The 21420-nt window shown below is 46.1% G+C and overlaps 2 protein-coding genes across 2 annotated transcripts in view; both read left to right on the forward strand.

Annotated features, from left to right (window-relative positions):
• The first annotated feature begins 407 nt into the window (after window positions 1-407).
• On the forward strand, window positions 408-15659 carry LOC139421731 (pentraxin-4-like). Its single transcript, XM_071172849.1, has 5 exons — window positions 408-712; window positions 2424-2582; window positions 2814-2921; window positions 4945-5998; window positions 14134-15659. The coding sequence occupies exons 1-5, from the start codon at window positions 575-577 to the stop codon at window positions 14790-14792; spliced, it is 2118 nt and encodes a 705-aa protein (XP_071028950.1). The 5' UTR covers window positions 408-574; the 3' UTR covers window positions 14793-15659.
• A 643-nt stretch (window positions 15660-16302) lies between these two features.
• Window positions 16303-21420, forward strand: part of LOC139421730 (H(+)/Cl(-) exchange transporter 7-like) — a 60223-nt gene continuing 55105 nt past the window's right edge. The window contains exons 1-2 of the mRNA XM_071172848.1: window positions 16303-16519; window positions 18470-18547. Coding sequence (XP_071028949.1) covers window positions 16409-16519; window positions 18470-18547 — 189 coding nt within the window. The 5' untranslated portion in view covers window positions 16303-16408. The remainder of the gene's footprint in view (window positions 16520-18469; window positions 18548-21420) is intronic.

Genomic DNA, 21420 nt, shown 5'->3' on the forward strand with positions numbered 1-21420 from the left:
ATATCATACTACTACATTTACCTGACTAATATATATCATACTACTACATTTACCTGACTAATATACATCTATACTACTACAGTTACCTGACTAATATATATCATACTACTACATTTACCTGACTAATATATATCATACTACTACATTTACCTGACTAATATGTATCTATACTACACTGCAAAAAGAGAAAATCTGACCTAGATTTGTAAAATATAATTTATTTGTTACTTAATACTTTTCTTGTTTTGAGTTTATTTCACTTACCTATTTGTTAATGTTGTGTGTGTTCATGCGTGTGTTTGTGTTCACGTGTGTATTGTGTGTGTGTGTGTGTGTGTGTCTGGTAAAGTCATCATGTTCTGCCTCTGCTTCCCTGCCAGTGATGCATTGTGGGAAAAAAACAGATGTGTGTGTGTGTGTGTTAGGGGGCTTCCCATCCCTGCACTGCCCCATCCCTCTTCTCTCTCCTTCACCTCTATTAGTTATCCTCGGTAGTTCTCAGAGTTAACAACCTCCGCACCTCTAGACACCCAGACCCCGGCCCTGCCCTGCCCTAACCCAGCCACGCTGCACTATGACCAGCCTCAGAGCCGGACGGAGGGCCCTGGCCCTGGTTCTCCTGGTTGTCCTCCAGCTTCAGGCCTGTAGGGGACAGGGGACTGCTGAGCTCAGGAAGCCCATCTACCAGAGACTCAGACGACTTGACGATCAGGTTGGTGTGTATGGTTTTGTGTGTGTGTCTGTGTGTGTGTGTCTGTGTGAGTGTGTCTGTGTGAGTGTGTTTGTGTGAGTGTGTCTGTGTGAGTGTGTCTGTGTGAGTGTCTCTGTGTGAGTGTGTCTGTGTGTGTGTGTCTGTGTGAGTGTGTCTGTGTGAGTGTGTCTGTGTGAGTGTGTCTGTGTGAGTGTGTCTGTGTGAGTGTGTCTGTGTGAGTGTTTCTGTGTGAGTGTGTCTGTGTGAGTGTTTCTGTGTGAGTGTTTCTGTGTGAGTGTGTCTGTGTGAGTGTGTCTGTGTGAGTGTGTCTGTGTGTGTGTGTCTGTGTGTAAGTCTGTTCATGTGTGTGTCTCCCTTGATATGTTATTGTTTACTTACAAGAAAATTATGGAGCTGGTCCCAGCTTTGCTGCTGTAACAGCCTCCACTCTTCTGGGAAGGCTTTCCACTAGATGTTGGAACATTGCTGTTATAACAGCCTCCACTCTTCTGGGAAGACTTTCCACTAGATGTTGGAACATTGCTGCTATAACAGCCTCCACTTTTCTGGGAAGGTTTTCCACTAGATGCTGGAACATTTCTGCGGGGACTTGGTCGGGCACTGATGTTGGGCGATTAGGCCTGGCTTAAGGTGTTCGATGGGGTTGAGGTCAGGGCTCTGTGCAGGCCAGTCATGTTCTTCCGCAGCGATCTCGACAAACCATTTCTGTATGGACCTGGCTTTGTGCACGGGGGCATTATCATGCTGAAACAGGAAAGGGTCTTCCCCAAACTGTTGCCACAAAGTTGGAAGCACAGAATCGTCTAGAATATAATTTTATGCTGTAACGTTAAGATTTCTCTTCACTAGAACTAGGGGTTTTGGCCCGAACCATGAAAAACAGCCCCAGACCATTATTCCTCCTCCACCAAACTTTACAGTTGGCACTATGCATTGGGGCAGGTAGCGTTCTCCTGGCATTCGCCAAACCCAGATTCGTCCGTCGGAATGCCAGATGGTGCAGCGTGATTCATCACTCCAGAGAACGCGTTTCCACTGCTCCAGAGTCCAATGGCGGTAGGCTTTACACCACTCCAGCCGATGCTTGGCATTACGCATGGGGCTTGTGTGCGGCTGCTCTGCCATGGAAACCCATTTCATGAAGCTCCCCGACGAACAGTTCTTGTGCCGATGTTGCTTCCAGAGGTAGTTGGGAACTCGGTAGTGAGTGTTGCAACCAATGACAAACTATTTTTACGCTCTTCACCACTCAGCGGTCCTGTTCTGTGAACTTGTGTGGCCTGCCACTTTGCGGCTGAGCCGTTGTTGCTCCTAGACGTTTCCACTTCACAATAACAGCACTTACAGTTGACCGAGGCAGCTCTAGTAAGGAAGACATTTGACGAACTGACTTGCTGGAAAAGTGGCATCCTATGACGGTGCCACGTTGGAAGTCACAGCTCTTCTGTAAGGTCATTCTACTGTCAATGTTTGTCTATGGAGATTGCATGGCTTGAGTGCTCGATTTTATACACCTGTCAGCAACGGGTGAAGCTGAAGTAGCCGAATCCCCTCATTTGAATGGGTTTCCATGTACTGCTGTAAATATAGTGTGTGTGTAAGAACTGGAGATGATGTTGAATCCCCTCATTTGAATGGGTTTCCATGTACTGCTGTAAATATAGTGTGTGTGTAAGAACTGGAGATGATTGGTTGTGTGTTTGTTCCTCAGTTCCGTCGATTCCAGGAACAGACCCTGAGCCGGTTAGACCTTCTGAACCGTATGTCTAATGTGTCGACCTCCCTAGTAGAGGTCAGAGTTCAGACCCTGTCTGACCAACACAGAAACCTCACCCAGGAACTAACACAACTCAGAGACACCAACACACAGGTTACTGTTTATATCGTTTGAGTTATATTATTATTAATGTAATATTATGTTATATTTTATATTAAAATATATAAATATATATTTATATTTATGTTATATTATTACGTTAAAATTATTGTTATGCTTATATTTCGTTTTAGTTTGGGCCCTGTCATTATTTTATCTTGTTTCTGTCCTGTTTTGTTTTTTTTTGTGGGGGGAAACATAAAAAATCTTACCCCAAAAAAACAGGAGCTGGACGTCCTGAAAGACCGGAGCAGTAAACTACAGAAGAAGAACAAGAGGATGGAGGGAAGACTGGCCTCGCTGGAGAGAGGACTGAGACACAGACAGGGACAGGTACTCTAGGCAACAACAGACAGGGACAGGTACTCTAAGCAACAACAGACAGGGACAGGTACTCTAAGCAACAACAGACAGGGACAGGTACGCTAAGCTACAGACAGGGACAGGTACTCTAAGCTACAGATAGGGACAGGTACTCTAAGCTACAGACAGGGACAGGTACTCTAAGCTACAGACAGGGACAGGTACTCTAAGCAACAACAGACAGGGACAGGTACTCTAAGCAACAACAGACAGGGACAGGTACTCTAAGCTACAGACAGGGACAGGTACTCTAAGCTACAGACAGGGACAGGTACTCTAAGCTACAGACAGGGACAGGTACTCTAAGCTACAGACAGGGACAGGTACTCTAAGCAACAACAGACAGGGACAGGTACTCTAAGCTACAGACAGGGACAGGTACTCTAATTAACAACAGACAGGGACAGGTACTCTAGGCAACAACAGACAGGGACAGGTACTCTAGGCAACAACAGACATGGACAGGTACTCTAAGCAACAGACAGGGACAGGTACTCTAAGCTACAACAGGCAGGGACAGGTATTCTAAGCTACAGACAGGGACAGGTACTCTAAGCAACAACAGGCAGGGACAGGTACTCTAAGCTACAGACAGGGACAGGTATTATAAGCTACAGACAGGGACAGGTACTCTAGACAACAACAGACAGGGACAGGTACTCTAAGCAACAACAGACAGGGACAGGTACTCTAAGCAACAGACAGGGACAGGTACTCTAAGCTACAACAGACAGGGACAGGTACTCTAAGCTACAACATGCAGGGACAGGTATTCTAAGCTACAGACAGGGACAGGTACTCTAAGCAACAACAGGCAGGGACAGGTACTCTAAGCTACAGACAGGGACAGGTACTCTAAGCTACAGACAGGGACAGGTACTCTAGGCAACAACAGACAGGGACAGGTACTCTAAGCTACAGACAGGGACAGGTACTCTAAGCAACAACAGACAGGGACAGGTACTCTAAGCAACAACAGACAGGGACAGGTCCTCTAAGCAACAACAGACAGGGACAGGTACTCTAAGCAACAGACAGGGACAGGTACTCTAAGCTACAACAGACAGGGACAGGTACTCTAAGCTACAACATGCAGGGACAGGTATTCTAAGCTACAGACAGGGACAGGTACTCTAAGCAACAACAGGCAGGGACAGGTACTCTAAGCTACAGACAGGGACAGGTACTCTAAGCTACAGACAGGGACAGGTACTCTAGGCAACAACAGACAGGGACAGGTACTCTAAGCTACAGACAGGGACAGGTACTCTAAGCAACAACAGACAGGGACAGGTACTCTAAGAAACAACAGACAGGGACAGGTCCTCTAAGCAACAACAGACAGGGACAGGTACTCTAATCAACAGACAGGGACAGGTACTCTAAGCTACAGACAGGGACAGGTACTCTAAGCTACAGACAGGGACAGGTACTCTAAGCTACAGACAGGGGCAGTTTGGGAAACACTGAGGCAGGGCCACCCAAAGTCAATCCTTGGGCCTCCCTGGAATGTCATTTCAGTTTTTGCCCTAGCACTACACAGCTTATTCGAAGTTGGTTATTTGTGTAGTGCTCGTGAAAAAAAAACAAAACGTGCACCCAATGAGGTTCCCAGGATTGAGTTAAGATGACCCTGCCCAGATAGAAATATCTCACTCTTCCCTAGTGAATAATATAATGCCAATATAATAATGCCCTCTCCTCTCCTCTCCTCTCCTCTCCTCTCTCTCTCTCTCCTCCTCTCCTCTCCTCTCCTCTCCTCTCCTCTCCTCTCCTCTCTCTCTCCCTCTCCCTCTCCTCTCCTCTCCTCTCCTCTCTCTCTCTCTCCCTCTCCCTCTCCCTCTCCTCTCCTCTCCTCTCCTCTCCTCTCCTCTCCTCTCCTCTCCTCTCCTCTCCTCTCCTCTCTCTCTCTCTCTCTCTCTCTCTCTCTCTCTCTCTCTCTCCTCTCCTCTCCTCTCCTCTCCTCTCCTCTCCTCTCCTCTCCTCTCCACAGGGCAGCAGGCAGACCCAGAGACTGAGTCAGGAGCAGGGAGAGTCTCTCTCCAGCCTCACCCTGGAGCTCCACAGCCAGGAGGGGCGACTCGACTCCCTGGAGGCCCAGCGAGAGGAGCTTCTGGTCGGGCTGAGAGGTCTCCAGGAGTCCCTGAGGGAGCAGGATCTCCGGATGAGCCGGCTCGAAGGGAGGCTGGGGGAGCTTTTACAGGGGAATGTAATCTCTTCCAGGGGATCAGAAAGGGCAGGAAACCCCCTCACCTCCAACCTCACCCCCCAGGACACAGCACCCCCACGGAGGACCCAGGCCTCCAGAGGACAGAGCCCAAGACAGGACACCCAGACATATTACCAGCCCCAGCTTCAGGCTAACATTCAGCCTCAGCCCTACTCTCAGCCCCATCCCCAACCCCATTCCCAGCCAAAACACACAAAAGAAAGGAGGATGAGGACAAGACTACAGGCTCCACCTCCCCACCCCACACAGCCTCCTTCTCAGTCCCAGGAGGAGAGGAAGAGGCTGGGGGAGAGAGGACAGGAGAGCCCCCGGCCTGGTCGTCCTCAACAGGGGCCAAAACCACAGTCTGTGGAGGAAACGAGAGAGGAGGGAGAGATGGAGAGGAGGAGGGGGGATGAGGTGTGGAGGAGGAGTGAAGTGACGCAGACAGAGATGAGGAGGGGAGAGGAAGAGCGGACAGAGAGGAGGAGAGGAGAGGAAGAGCGGGCAGAGAGGAGGAAGGAAGAGGAAGAGCGGACAGAGAGGAGGAAGGAAGAGGAAGAGCGGACAGAGAGGAGGAGGGGAGAGGAAGAGTGGACAGAGAGGAGGAAGGAAGAGGAAGAGCGGACAGAGAGGAGGAAGGAAGAGGAAGAGCGGACAGAGAGGAGGAAGGAAGAGGAAGAGCGGACAGAGAGGAGGAAGGAAGAGGAAGAGCGGACAGAGAGGAGGAAGGAAGAGGAGGAGATGAAAGGAGAGGAATCACAAATCCAGAACCTTCTCCAGCTTCCAGTGAGACACAAGATCCCTCTGCAGCACATCCCCAGGAGAGAAGCTACCAGTAAGTACCTTCAGATCAACCTCTGTCAGGTCCCAATAACAGGAAAGCAAAACTCCAGTAACTTTACCAGAATTCCCAGGTTTTCCATCATTTCTGGCTGAAAGATTCCGAATGTCCTGCTTGTTCCATTGTGGTTCCAGGAATCTTCAAACTGGGATTTCTGGAACCCTCTGTCAGCAACACAACACAGCATCCATTGATATAATGCCAATTAAAGAACTATAAAATAGAGAGGTGTAATGTGGTGTGACGTCACATAGTATCCCATAATGAGGTGTAATGTGGTGTGACATTACATAGTATCCCATAATGAGGTGTAATGTGGTGTGACATTACATAGTATCCCATAATGAGGTGTCATGTGGTGTGACATCACAATAGTATCCCATAGAGAGGTATAATGTGGTGTGACATTACATAGTATCCCATAATGAGGTGTAATGTGGTGTGACGTCACATAGTATCCCATAATGAGGTGTAATGTGGTGTGACATCACATAGTATCCCATAATGAGGTGTAATGTGGTGTGACATCACATAGTATCCCATAATGAGGTGTAATGTGGTGTGACATTACATAGTATCCCATAATGAGGTGTAATGTGGTGTGACATTACATTGTATCCCATAATGAGGTGTAATGTGGTGTGACATTACATAGTATCCCATAATGAGGTATAATGTGGTGTGACATTACATAGTATCCCATAGAGAGGTATAATGTGGTGTGACATTACATAGTATCCCATAATGAGGTGTAATGTGGTGTGACATTACATTGTATCCCAAAATGAGGTGTAATGTGGTGTGACATTACATAGTATCCCATAATGAGGTGTAATGTGGTGTGACATCACATAGTATCCCGTAATGAGGTGTAATGTGGTGTGACATCACATAGTATCCCATAGAGAGGTGTAATGTGGTGTGACATTACATAGCATCCCATAGAGAGGTATAATGTGGTGTGACATTACATAGCATCCCATAGAGAGGTATAATGTGATGTGACATTACATAGCATCCCATAGAGAGGTATAATGTGGTGTGACATTACATAGCATCCCATAGAGAGGTATAATGTGATGTGACATTACATAGCATCCCATAGAGAGGTGTAATGTGGTGTGACATTACATAGCATCCCATAGAGAGGTGTAATGTGGTGTGACATTACATAGCATCCCATAGAGAGGTATAATGTGATGTGACATTACATAGCATCCCATAGAGAGGTATAATGTGATGTGACATTACATAGCATCCCATAGAGAGGTATAATGTGATGTGACATTACATAGCATCCCATAGAGAGGTATAATGTGGTGTGACATTACATAGCATCCCATAGAGAGGTATAATGTGATGTGACATTACATAGCATCCCATAGAGAGGTATAATGTGATGTGACATTACATAGTATCCCATAATGAGATATAATGTGGTGTGACATTACATAGTATCCCATAGAGAGGTATAATGTGATGTGACATTACATAGCATCCCATAGAGAGGTGTAATGTGGTGTGACATTACATAGCATCCCATAGAGAGGTATAATGTGGTGTGACATCACATAGTATCCCATAGAGAGGTGTAATGTGGTGTGACATTACATAGCATCCCATAGAGAGGTGTAATGTGATGTGACATTACATAGCATCCCATAGAGAGGTGTAATGTGGTGTGACATTACATAGTATCCCATAGAGAGGTGTAATGTGGTGTGACATTACACAGCATCCCATAGAGAGGTATAATGTGGTGTGACATTACATAGCATCCCATAGAGAGGTATAATGTGGTGTGACATTACACTGTATCCCATAGAGAGGTATAATGTGGTGTGACATTACATAGCATCCCATAGAGAGGTATAATGTGGTGTGACATTACATAGTATCCCATAGAGAGGTATAATGTGATGTGACATTACATAGTATCCCATAGAGAGGTATAATGTGGTGTGACATTACATAGTATCCCATAGAGAGGTATAATGTGGTGTGACATCACATAGCATCCCATAGAGAGGTGTAATGTGGTGTGACATTACATAGCATCCCATAGAGAGGTGTAATGTGGTGTGACATTACATAGTATCCCATAGAGAGGTGTAATGTGGTGTGACATTACATAGCATCCCATAGAATAGTTAGACATTTTTGCAAACAAAAAACGGAAATATCACATTTAAATAAGTATTCAGACCCTTTACTCAGTACTTTGTTGAAGCACCTTTGACAGCAATTACAGCCTTGAGTCTTCTTGGGTATGACGCTACAAGCTTGGCACACCTGTATTTGTATGAGATATAATGTGGTGTGACATTACATAGTATCCCATAGAGAGGTATAATGTGGTGTGACATTACATAGTATCCCATAGAGAGGTATAATGTGATGTGACATTACATAGCATCACATAGAGAGGTGTAATGTGGTGTGACATTACATAGCATCCCATAGAGAGGTATAATGTGGTGTGACATCACATAGTATCCCATAGAGAGGTGTAATGTGGTGTGACATTACATAGTATCCCATAGAGAGGTGTAATGTGGTGTGACATTACATAGTATCCCATAGAGAGGTATAATGTGGTGTGACATTACATAGCATCCCATAGAGAGGTGTAATGTGGTGTGACATTACATAGCATCCCATAGAATAGTTAGACATTTTTGCAAACAAAAAACGGAAATATCACATTTAAATAAGTATTCAGACCCTTTACTCAGTACTTTGTTGAAGCACCTTTGACAGCAATTACAGCCTTGAGTCTTCTTGGGTATGACGCTACAAGCTTGGCACACCTGTATTTGGGGAGTTTCTCCCATTCTTCTCTGCAGATCCTTTCAAGCTCTTTCAGGTTGGATGGGGAGCGTTGCTTCGCTGCACAGCTATTTTCACGTCTCTCCAGAGATGTTCGATTGGGTTCAAGTCCATGCTCTGGCTGGGCCACTCAAGGACATTCAGAAAGACTTGTCCCGAAGCCACTCCTGCATTGTCTTGGCTGTGTGCTTAGGGTCATTGTCCTGTTGGAAGTTGAACCTTCCCCCCAGTCTGAGGTCCTGAGTGCCCTGGAGCAGGTAGGGATGGTGCCTCCAGATGTGACGCTTGGCATTCAGGCCAAAGAGTTCAATCTTGGTTTCATCAGACCAGAGAATCTTGTTTCTCATTGTCTGAGAGTCTTTAGGTGCGTTTTGACAAACTCCTAGCGGGCTGTCATGTGCCTTTCCTAAGGAGTGGCTTCTGTCTGGCCACCACCCTACCATAAAGGCCTGATTGGTGGAGTGCTGCAAAGGTTGTTGTTCTTCTGGAAAGTTCTGCCATCTCCACAGAGGAACTCTGGAGCTCTGTCAGAGTGACCATCGGGTTCTTGGTCACCTCCCAGACCAAGGCCCTTCTACCCTGATTGCTCAGTTTGGCTGGGTGGCCAGCTCTAGGAAGAGTCTTGGTGGTTCCAATCTTCATCCATTTGAGAATGAAGGAGGCGACTGTGTTCTTGGGGACCTTCAATTCTGCAGTATATATATTTTTTTACCCTTCCCCAGATCTGTGCCTCGACACAATCCTGTCTCGGAGTTCTATGGACAATTCTTTCGACCTCATGGCTTGGTTTTTGCTCTGACATGCACTTGTCAACTGTGGGACCTTATATAGACTGGTGTGTGTCTTTCCAAATCATGACCAATCAACTGAATGTACCACAGGTGGACTCCAATCAAATTGTAGAAACATCTCACGGATGATCAATGGAAACAGGATGCACCTGAGCTCAATTTCGATAGCATAGCAAAGGGTCTGAATACTTATTGTCACGCTGGTATGACGGAATGGGAGACAGGCGCAGGAATGCGTAATAGGGGTTTTTATCGACCCAAATTACAGCGTGCCGTGTAAAGACATGAAGGCCAAACAAACACGAATACAAAATACAGAGTAGAAACCCAAACAAAAGAGTGAGGAGTACCAATACAGGAGTACCAATACAGGAGTACCAATACAGGAGTACCAATACACGGGACGAGACCCGTAATCATCTGTGCACAACACAAGTGGCACGAAAGCCAAACCAACACGTCACGGGTACACACACCACCAACGGACATGCCAAACCAACACGTCACGGGTACTCACACGACCAACGGACATGCCAAACCAACACGTCACGGGTACTCACACCACCAACGGACATGCCAAACCAACACGTCACGGGTACTCACACCACCAACGGACATGCCAAACCAACACGTCACGGGTACTCACACGACCAACGGACATGCCAAACCAACACGTCACGGGTACTCACACCACCAACGGACATGCCAAACCAACACGTCACGGGTACACACACCACCAACGGACATGCCAAACCAACACGTCACGGGTACACACACCACCAACGGACATGCCAAACCAACACGTCACGGGTACTCACACCACCAACGGACATGCCAAACCAACACGTCACGGGTACTCACACCACCAACGGACATGCCAAACCAACACGTCACGGGTACTCACACCACCAACGGACATGCCAAACCAACACGTCACGGGTACTCACACCACCAACGGACATGCCAAACCAACACGTCACGGGTACTCACACGACCAACGGACATGCCAAACCAACACGTCACGGGTACTCACACCACCAACGGACATGCCAAACCAACACGTCACGGGTACACACACCACCAACGGACATGCCAAACCAACACGTCACGGGTACACACACCACCAACGGACATGCCAAACCAACACGTCACGGGTACTCACACCACCAACGGACATGCCAAACCAACACGTCACGGGTACTCACACCACCAACGGACATGCCAAACCAACACGTCACGGGTACTCACACCACCAACGGACATGCCAAACCAACACGTCACGGGTACTCACACCACCAACGGACATGCCAAACCAACACGTCACGGGTACTCACACGACCAACGGACATGCCAAACCAACACGTCACGGGTACACACACCACCAACGGACATGCCAAACCAACACGTCACGGGTACTCACACCACCAACGGACATGCCAAACCAACACGTCACGGGTACTCACACCACCAACGGACATGCCAAACCAACACGTCACGGGTACTCACACGACCAACGGACATGCCAAACCAACACGTCACGGGTACTCACACCACCAACGGACATGCCAAACCAACACGTCACGGGTACACACACCACCAACGGACATGCCAAACCAACACGTCACGGGTACACACACCACCAACGGACATGCCAAACCAACACGTCACGGGTACTCACACGACCAACGGACATGCCAAACCAACACGTCACGGGTACTCACACCACCAACGGACATGCCAAACCAACACGTCACGGGTACTCACACCACCAACGGAAATGCCAAACCAACACGTCACGGGTACTCACACCACCAACGGACATGCCAAACCAACACGTCACGGGTACTCACACCACCAACGGACATGCCAAACCAACACGTCACGGGTACACACACCACCAACGGACATGCCAAACCAACACGTCACGGGTACTCACACCACCAACGGACATGCAAACATTTCTAAAAACCTGTTTTTCACTTTGTCATTATGGGGTATTGTGATGTCATTACGGGGTATTGTGATGTCATTATGGGGTATTGTGATGTCATTACGGGGTATTGTGATGTCATTATGGGGTATTGTGATGTCATTACGGGGTATTGTGATGTCATCATGGGGTATTGTGTGTATATTGATGAGGAAAATAATTAATTGAATCCATTTTAGAATAAGTAACATAAGAAAACTTTCACAATGCACTGTATGTGTTTTACATCCAGAAACAACATCTGCTGAGCCACGAGAGACCAGAAAGACAGACACACACACACACACACACACACATCTGATAAAGGCATTGTTGTGTTTTTCCATTCAGTTCGGAGGGAAAGGGGAGTTGAACCATTACATTTGCCCCACCTTGGGACTACAAGGTCCTCTGCTCTCTAAATAGATAAACAGATGAGAGAGAGAGAGAGAGAGAGAGAGAGAGAGAGAGAGATTGAGAGAGAGAGAGAGAGAGAGAGAGAGAGAGAGAGAGAGAGAGAGAGAGAGAGAGAGAGAGAGAGAGAGAGAGAGAGAGAGTTATGTGTTGATAGATACAGGATATAGTCTCAGTGAGTTTGGACCATCTGTTTCTATAACCTTCCTATAGCCTGGGTACCAGTCTGTTTCTATAGCCTTCCTATAGCCTGGCTACCAGTCTATTTCTATAGCCTTCCAATAGCCTGGGTACCAATCTGTTTCTATAGCCTTCCTATAGCTTCCTCATTTGCTGTTGTTGAATGCAGAAACAGTCCAAGACTGGGATTAGATGGTCCCACCTCTTCCTATAGCCTGGGTACCAGTCTGTTTCCTTCCTATAGCCTGAGTACCAGTCTGTTTCCTTCCTATAGCCTGGGTACCAGTCTGTTTCCTACCTATAGCCTGGGTACCAGTCTGTTTCCTACCTATAGCCTGGGTACCAGTCTGTTTCCTTCCTATAGCCTGAGTCCCAGTCTGCTTTTAGCTGTCCGTCATCATGGTGTGTTTGACCTATAAAACATGACTGAGAATAAAGCTGTTACACTGACAGTCCTGTTCTCCTGGGTACCAGTCTGTTTCCTACCTATAGTCCCTATCAGAACCAGAACCCCCATCCAGCCAGTCCTGTTCTCCGGCCAGAACCCCCATCCAGCCAGTCCTGTTCTCCGGCCAGAACCCCCATCCAGCCAGTCCTGTTCTCCGGCCAGAACCCCCATCCAGCCAGTCCTGTTCTCCGGCCAGAACCCCCATCCAGCCAGTCCTGTTCTCCGGCCAGAACCCCCATCCAGCCAGTCCTGTTCTCCGGCCAGAACCCCCATCCAGCCAGTCCTGTTCTCCGGCCAGAACCCCCATCCAGCCAGTCCTGTTCTCCGGCCAGAACCCCCATCCAGCCAGTCATGTTCTCCGGCCAGAACCCCCATCCAGCCAGTCCTGTAGGGACCACCATCCTGGGCTACAGTAGACTTCAGGCTTCATGATTTACTGTCTGCTTTTACTACATTGTCCTGACCTGTGGATGTGAGGAGGAGGGAGAGAGAGAGAGAGAATGAGATAGAAAGAGAGAAAGGGGATAGTCTAGTTGTAGGGGATAGTCTAGTTGTTGTCCCCTCATAACTTCCTACCTCCTGCTGTTATGACTATCCCCTCATATCCTCCTGCTCATATCCCCAGATCTCTTTCTCTCATTCCCTCTCCTTCCCTCTCTCTCTCTCTCTCCCTCCTCCTCACATCCATATGAGGGGATAGTCGTAACAGCAGGAGGTAGGAAGATATCAAATGTATTTATGAAGCCAATCAAATGTATTTATAAAGCCCTTTTTATATCAGCAGATGTCACAAAGTGCTGTACAGAAACCCAGCCTAAAACCCCAAACAGCAAGCAATGCAGATGTAGAAGCACGGTGGCTGATGTCACAACGAGTAGTTACAACTAGAGTTATCCCAGGTCTGATGTCACAACTAGTAGTTACAACTAGAGTTATCCCAGGTCTGATGTCACAACGAGTAGTTACAACTAGAGTTATCCCAGGTCTGATGTCACAACGAGTAGTTACAACTAGAGTTATCCCAGGTCTGATGTCACAACGAGTAGTTACAACTAGAGTTATCCCAGGTCTGATGTCACAACGAGTAGTTACAACTAGAGTTATCCCAGGTCTGATGTCACAACGAGTAGTTACAACTAGAGTTATCCCAGGTCTGATGTCACAACGAGTAGTTACAACTAGAGTTATCCCAGGTCTGATGTCACAACGAGTAGTTACAACTAGAGTTATCCCAGGTCTGATGTCACAACGAGTAGTTACAACTGATGTCTGATGTCACAACGAGTAGTTACAACTAGAGTTATCCCAGGTCTGATGTCACAACGAGTAGTTACAACTAGAGTTATCCCAGGTCTGATGTCACAACGAGTAGTTACAACTAGAGTTATCCCAGGTCTGATGTCACAACGAGCAGTTACAACTAGAGTTATCCCAGGTCTGATTGCAGTGTTTTTTGTTCCAGTACTCACTGACTATCTCTCTGTTTTCTCTCCTCCAGTCTGTAACGTGGACTCCATGCTCCTGTTCCCGTCAGCTTCCTCTGAGAACCACGTCACCTTCTCCCGGAGCTTCCCTGCTCTTCCAGAACTCTCCGTGTGCCTGTGGCTCCGCGTCGACGTCGGGTACGTAGGAACGCTCCTCTCTTACGCCACGGAAGACAACGACAACAAACTAGTCCTATACGGACGCAACTCCTCCTCCTCCTCTTCCTCCACCCCCAGCCGAGCAACCCTGGACTTCGTGGTGGGAGACCCTGCGTACCGTGAGCTCCCTGTGGACTCTGTGCTGGACGGGTGCTGGCACCACCTCTGTGTCCTCTGGTCCTCTATCCAGGGACGATTCTGGCACTACACCGACCGGCGCCTGACCTCCGCAGGGTCACGGTTCAGGAAGGGTTACGAGGTGCCGGGAGGGGGGATAGTGGTGCTGGGAGCAGAGCAGGACAGCCAGGGGGGAAGGTTTGATCCCACCGAAGGGTTCGTGGGGCGCCTGGCGGGGTTCACCGTGTGGGACAGGGTGTTGAGTCCTGGGGAGGTGACAGGGGTGGCTATGGGGAGGGGGGTACCCCGGGGGGTGGTGCTCGAGTTGGGGGACGTTGACAGAGTTCATGGGGAGGTGCAGCAGGTAGCCTGCGAGTGCCTGGAACACTGTAGCTGAGACGTCTGATTCCAAACCAACCCTAACCCCTCGTCCCTCATCCCTCGTCCCTCATCCCTCGTCCCTCATCCCTCATCCCTCATCCCTCATCCCTTGTCCCTCGTCTCTCATCCCTCGTTCCTCGTCCCTCGTCCCTCATCCCTCGTCCCTATAGGCACTCCTAGATCTACGGTGTGGTCCTTTAGGGCAGAGTGGGGCTGGTTTTTACTCCTCTGTACTTGATTGATCAATTAAGGTAATTGATTTCCCCTCACCTGGTTGTCTATGTCTTAATTGTGCATCAATTAAAAATAAATAATAACAAATAACAACAACCATCCTGGGGGGGTTTGACTTGGGATTCAGCTGTCTAAATGTTTTACTATTAATCAATTAACTTCCAGGGAGAATGAAGACCGGCAGAACTGCCCTTCGGACTGGATGTGGACCTGGGTTAAAAGAGGAACACTTCTCTAACCTTAAACAGTGCCACTGACACACTGTAAAATTGATGCATGTGAATGAAAGCCATTAATTATTACTTAAAGCAATGTTGTTATATGGCTAAACAAAGACTATTTCATATCATATATATTGTTACCCAGCAACAGACAGAGAGAGAGAGACAGACTTACAGACAGACAGATTCAGACTTAGACAGAGAGACAGAGAGATACAGACTTAGACAGAAAGATAGACAGACAGAGGGACAGACAGACAGAGGGACAGACAGACAGAGAGGCAAACAGACAGAGACCGACAGAGACAGACAGACAGAGAGAGAGAGGATTGTTCTGTTATAAAATCAACAGACTAGCGGCTAGTTGACCAACTGATATCTGATGTCGGTTATTATCGTGCTAATAAATCAAGATTATGTCAATTGGAGCTGCTCTCCACTCTACTGGATATATAACAGTCATCATTCACGAGACAAATGACCCTTCTATCTATAAACATTGATTCACTCAGTTCGTTTGAATTTGTTTGTATGTCTTTGTTATGCATGGTTTCGTCTTGTCCGTATAGTATTTCACTTGAGAGGGAAAAACATCGTTTTTTTCTGTAGCCTACTTCAACTATTTCAATTTCCAAGGTCCTTGATGTAAAGACTGCTACAAATACCTAGATTACTCAATAATTAATCACCAACATGTAAACCATCAGGTCTTCATAATATGACATCGATATCATTGCCTGGCTCTTATGCTGTAAAATAATGGAATAAATGCGTCTTCCTCTCTGTTTTTGGTCTGAGCTGTCAGTTAGAGAACTACACTTCCCAGAAATCCATGCGAATAACAGTTATGTTTGACCCTGTGTGCCACCGGTAGAGACCATCACGAGTTCGCTTATGATTTTAGTCATGTGGAATATCTTAAAGTTCCCTCTTTACGTCCTCACTCATCTCTCCTTATCTCCTTTTCAAAACCCATTGGAGGAGATGGTCAAAGGGGCGGGACCTCTGGATTTCTCCTCCAATGGATTTTCAGAAGGAGACGAGGAGAGAGGACGCGAGGCGGAACTCATTGAGAACTTCCCATAGGAAGCTAGAATGAGAGGTGGTTAACCAGACACAACTGCAAAATAAAAACTATCTCACTGATTGAGAGAGTGGAGAACTACCGCGAGTAAACATGGCCAATATCACGAAGAAAGTGTCGTGGTCGAGCCGGGGTGACGAGTCCGGTGGCGGCGAGAGAACCCCACTTCTCAACGGCTCCGAAGAAGTCCGGTACACCAGACAGGTAGGGCTAGCATGCTAAACTAGCGAACACAAGCAGAACTGTCTAACGCTGCCGCTATGTGCCAGCTAGGTATCCATGATGTTTTCGAAGAGTAAAACATTATGTTATGTTTTGCTATGAGATTAATGTAAAAAAAAAAAAAAAACGAGTGCCCTGTTTGTGGTTTGTTGCGTGCAGGCGTTTGCAAATGCTGCTAACAACAACAACAACAACAACAACAACATGCAAACGTCACAGGATGGAGTTGGAGGATGCTTTTCAGACAAGCACGTTTTTAGAAGTTTAAACAAATCGATGCCCATTTTAACAATATGCCAAAGACTGGCAGACCTAAGAAAAATAGCTACAGAAAAAAAGTAATCTTCAAACCAGAGTTTCAGAATAGAACCTTATTAAGTTAATAACAAACACTGAACTCCGACTATTAAAGTAATCAGGGAATCAGCCTTTAATTAAGCCTGTAGATTCTGCTCGTTACGTCATTCACCACTTCCTATTAAGTTACAGACATTATGACTTGAGTTAGTACCGCTTAATGCATGTTACGTAAATTACACCGGCATTATGACTTGAGTTAGTACCGCTTAATGCATGTTACGTAAATTACACAGGCATTAAAGCAAACATGTTCACTTGAGTTAGTACAACTGACTGCTAGATGTTAATACGTGTTACTTCAATTACACAGGAATTACACATGATAACTGAGCTGTTAGTACTACTGACTACTGAGCTGTTAGTACTACTGAATGTTAATACGTGATAACTGAGCTGTTAGTACTACTGACTACTGAATGTTAATACATGATAACTGAGCTGTTAGTACTACTGAATACTACTGAATGTTAATACATGATAACTGAGCTGTTAGTACTACTGAATGTTGATACATGATAACTGAGCTGTTAGTACTACTGACTACTGAATGCTAATACATGATAACTGAGCTGTTAGTACTACTGAATACTACTGAATGTTAATACATGATAACTGAGCTGTTAGTACTACTGACTACTGAATGTTAATACATGATAACTGAGCTGTTAGTACTACTGAATGTTAACACATGATAACTGAGCTGTTAGTACTACTGACTACTGAATGTTAATACATGATAACTGAGCTGTTAGTACTACTGACTACTGAATGCTAATACATGATAACTGAGCTGTTAGTACTACTGAATACTACTGAATGTTAATACACGATAACTGAGCTGTTAGTACTACTGACTACTGAATGTTAACACATGATAACTGAGCTGTTAGTACTACTGACTACTGAATGTTAATACATGATAACTGAGCTGTTAGTACTACTGAATACTACTGAATGTTAATACATGATAACTGAGCTGTTAGTACTACTGAATGTTAATACATGATAACTGAGCTGTTAGTACTACTGAATACTACTGAATGTTAATACATGATAACTGAGCTGTTAGTACTACTGACTACTGAATGTTAACACATGATAACTGAGCTGTTAGTACTACTGAATGTTAATACATGATAACTGAGCACAAATTATGTCAATTAGCCTATCAGAAGCTTCTAAAGCCATGACATCATTTTCTGGAATTTTCCAAGCTGTTTAAAGGCACAGTCACTTTAGTGTATGTAAACGTCTGACCCACTGGAATTGTGATTAAGTGAAATAATATGTCTGTAAACAATTGTTGAACAAATTACTTGTCATGCACAAAGTAGATGTCCTAACCGACTTTCCAAAACTATAGTTTGTTAATAAGTGGTTGAAAAACGAGTTTTAATGATTCCAACCTAAAGTGTATGTAAACTTCCCACTTCAACTGTACTTTTTTTCCACAGATATAACACATGTTAACTTAGTGATGCTAAATGTTAGCTAGGCCTACATGTTTACATTGAAGAAACCTATAAAAGATGTTTCTAATTCTCTGCGCTGGGTCATGTGTTTGGTCCGTAGTTGTCCGGGGACGGTGGTATGTTTCACATAGGCAGACTGAGCACGGTGGATCTGGAGGAGGATATGACGTCAGACGAGGTAACGTTCAGCTTTCTATCAATGTGACATCTCGTCTAGCCTAACACTCTGACCCAACTGGCTACAGCCTAACACTCTGACCCAACTGGCTGCAGCAGCCTAACACTCTGACCCAACTGGCTGCAGCAGCCTAACACTCTGACCCAACTGGCTGCAGCAGCCTAACACTCTGACCCAACTGGCTGCAGCAGCCTAACACTCTGAACCAACTGGCTCCTGCAGCCTAACACTCTGTCCCAACTAGCTACAGCCTAACACTCTGACCAGTTCGGACACGTCGCAAAATAAATTTAGAAATCTATGTTATTCAATTATTGTTGTGTTTACACTGCTCGTCCGCTCCAACGAGTGTCTGCGACACCAAGGGCTAAAATAGAGCTCATTCCTATTTCTGACGCAGATCGTGCTGAAATCCTGCCTCTCCCACTCCCAGGTACCCACGTGCCATCTCCTCATTGGTTATACCCACGTGGGTAAAGACGAACTGTTTTGCCGGTCGTCGTGGTAATATTATGAAAGTTTAGATGCCGATCACCATATAAGTTCAAATATGAAAATGCTTGGAAGGAGGAGAGATGACTAGAAACGATTCGGTTGGCCGTTTTTATGTGTGGATTAATTGTCGAAGTAGAGGACCTTGTGCATTTCTGGTAAAATAGCAACTCAATGTTTTATATCCCAGGACAAATGAGCTAGCAACAGCAAGCTAGCTAAATAGGACAAATTATCTAGCAAGTGCAAGCTAACTAAATAGGACAAATTAGCTAGCAAGTGCAAATTAGCTAGCAAGTGTTTTAATGCTTTTCGACCTGTCACCAAATGAATGTTTGTTTTGATATTTTAACCTGTGTGTCGTGAGCGCGTTTGGTCTGATCATCTGTGTCGAAAAGCCTTCCAAGTAACGCCTTATTCAAGTAAAGAACTAGGTCCTCGTAGTCATGACGATGGAAGGCGTTTGGACACAGATGATCAGATCCTAACCCTAACCCTAACCCTGACCCCCGTAGCTTCACAGCCTTAGAAGCGTCTGACTGTTTCTCCACTCAGTGAAATACACCTTTTAGGGCCGATACCGGTATCGTAGTATTATTTTATTTTGCCATGGCAAAAAATGAAAACACGAAGCAGACCAAAACTCTTTGGTCCCTTTTTCAAAACCTGCTATTTTATAAAATATGTGGTATTTCTTGGAAAATACATGACTCTCTGGATGACAACATAATGATGGTTGTTTCCAACATCAGGGCTGTTTTCCTAAAGAAGTTATTTATTTATATATATAATCTGCAGAAGGTCAGCTGAGTGTGACAGTCTAATTCCAGTACAGTGCTTCAGGCCTACTAAAATCTGGGGAACAAGTTGTGGATCTAGCTAGTCTATTAATAAACACGGCCTCTAAATAGAACAATGTGTGGTCTTAATACTTCCTACAAACCTGACTGTAATCCACTGCAGCAGGTCTACAAGCCTGACTGTAATCCACTGGTCTACAAGCCTGACTAATCCACTGGTCTACAAGCCTGACTGTAATCCACTGGTCTACAAACCTGACTGTAATCCACTGGTCTACAAGCCTGACTGTAATCCACTGGTCTACAAACCTGACTGTAATCCACTGGTCTACAAGCCTGACTGTAATCCACTGGTCTACAAGCCTGACTGTAATCCACTGGTCTACAAGCCTGACTGTAATCCACTGGTCTACAAGCCTGACTGTAATCCACTGGTCTACAAGCCTGACTGTAATCCACTGGTCTACAAGCCTGACTGTAATCCACTGGTCTACAAGCCTGACTGTAATCCACTGGCCTACAAGCCTGACTGTAATCCACTGCAACAGGCCTACAAGCCTGACTGTAATCCACTGGTCTACAAGCCTGACTGTAATCCACTGGCCTACAAACCTGACTGTAATCCACTGGTCTACAAACCTGACTGTAATCCACTGGTCTACAAGCCTGACTGTAATCCACTGCAACAGGCCTACAAGCCTGACTGTAATCCACTGCAGCAGGTCTACAAACCTGACTGTAATCCACTGGCCTACAAACCTGACTGTAATCCACTGGTCTACAAGCCTGACTGCAATCCACTGGTCTACAAGCCTGACTGTAATCCACTGGTCTACAAGCCTGACTGTAATCCACTGGTCTACAAGCCTGACTGTAATCCACTGGTCTACAAACCTGACTGTAATCCACTGCAGCAAGTCTACAAGCCTGACTGTAATCCACAGGTCTACAAGACTGACTGTAATCCACAGGTCTACAAGCCTGACTGTAATCCACTGGCCTACAAGCCTGACTGTAATCCACTGGTCTACAAGCCTGACTGTAATCCACTGAAACAGGTCTACAAGCCTGACTGTAATCCACAGGTCTACAAACCTGACTGTAATCCACTGCAGCAAGTCTACAAGCCTGACTGTAATCCACAGGTCTACAAGCCTGACTGTAATCCACTGGCCTACAAGCCTGACTGTAATCCACTGGCCTACAAGCCTGACTGTAATCCACTGGTCTACAAGCCTGACTGTAATCCACTGAAACAGGTCTACAAGCCTGACTGTAATCCACAGGTCTACAAACCTGACTGTAATCCACTGCAGCAAGTCTACAAGCCTGACTGTAATCCACAGGTCTACAAGCCTGACTGTAATCCACTGGCCTACAAGCCTGACTGTAATCCACTGGTCTACAAGCCTGACTGTAAACCACTGCAGCAGGTCTACAAGCCTGACTGTAATCCACTGGTCTACAAGCCTGACTGTAATCCACTGGTCTACAAGCCTGACTGTAATCCCCTGCAGCAGATCTACAAGCCTGACTGTAATCCACTGGTCTACAAGCCTGACTGTAATCCACTGGTCTACA

The sequence above is a fragment of the Oncorhynchus clarkii genome, chromosome 12 (assembly GCF_045791955.1).
Source record: "Oncorhynchus clarkii lewisi isolate Uvic-CL-2024 chromosome 12, UVic_Ocla_1.0, whole genome shotgun sequence".
NCBI classification, from domain to species: domain Eukaryota; kingdom Metazoa; phylum Chordata; class Actinopteri; order Salmoniformes; family Salmonidae; genus Oncorhynchus; species Oncorhynchus clarkii.

What these genes read in the sequence shown, in the direction of transcription:
- LOC139421731 (XM_071172849.1), top strand. Translation starts at nt 575, where the DNA reads ATGACCAGCCTCAGAGCCGGACGGAGGGCCCTGGCCCTGGTTCTCCTG. An exon ending in TCAGAGACACCAACACACAG is followed by an intron (nt 2,583 to 2,813) that starts GTTACTGTTTAT and finishes CCAAAAAAACAG; the next exon opens with GAGCTGGACGTCCTGAAAGA. An exon ending in TGAGACACAGACAGGGACAG is followed by an intron (nt 2,922 to 4,944) that starts GTACTCTAGGCA and finishes TCCTCTCCACAG; the next exon opens with GGCAGCAGGCAGACCCAGAG.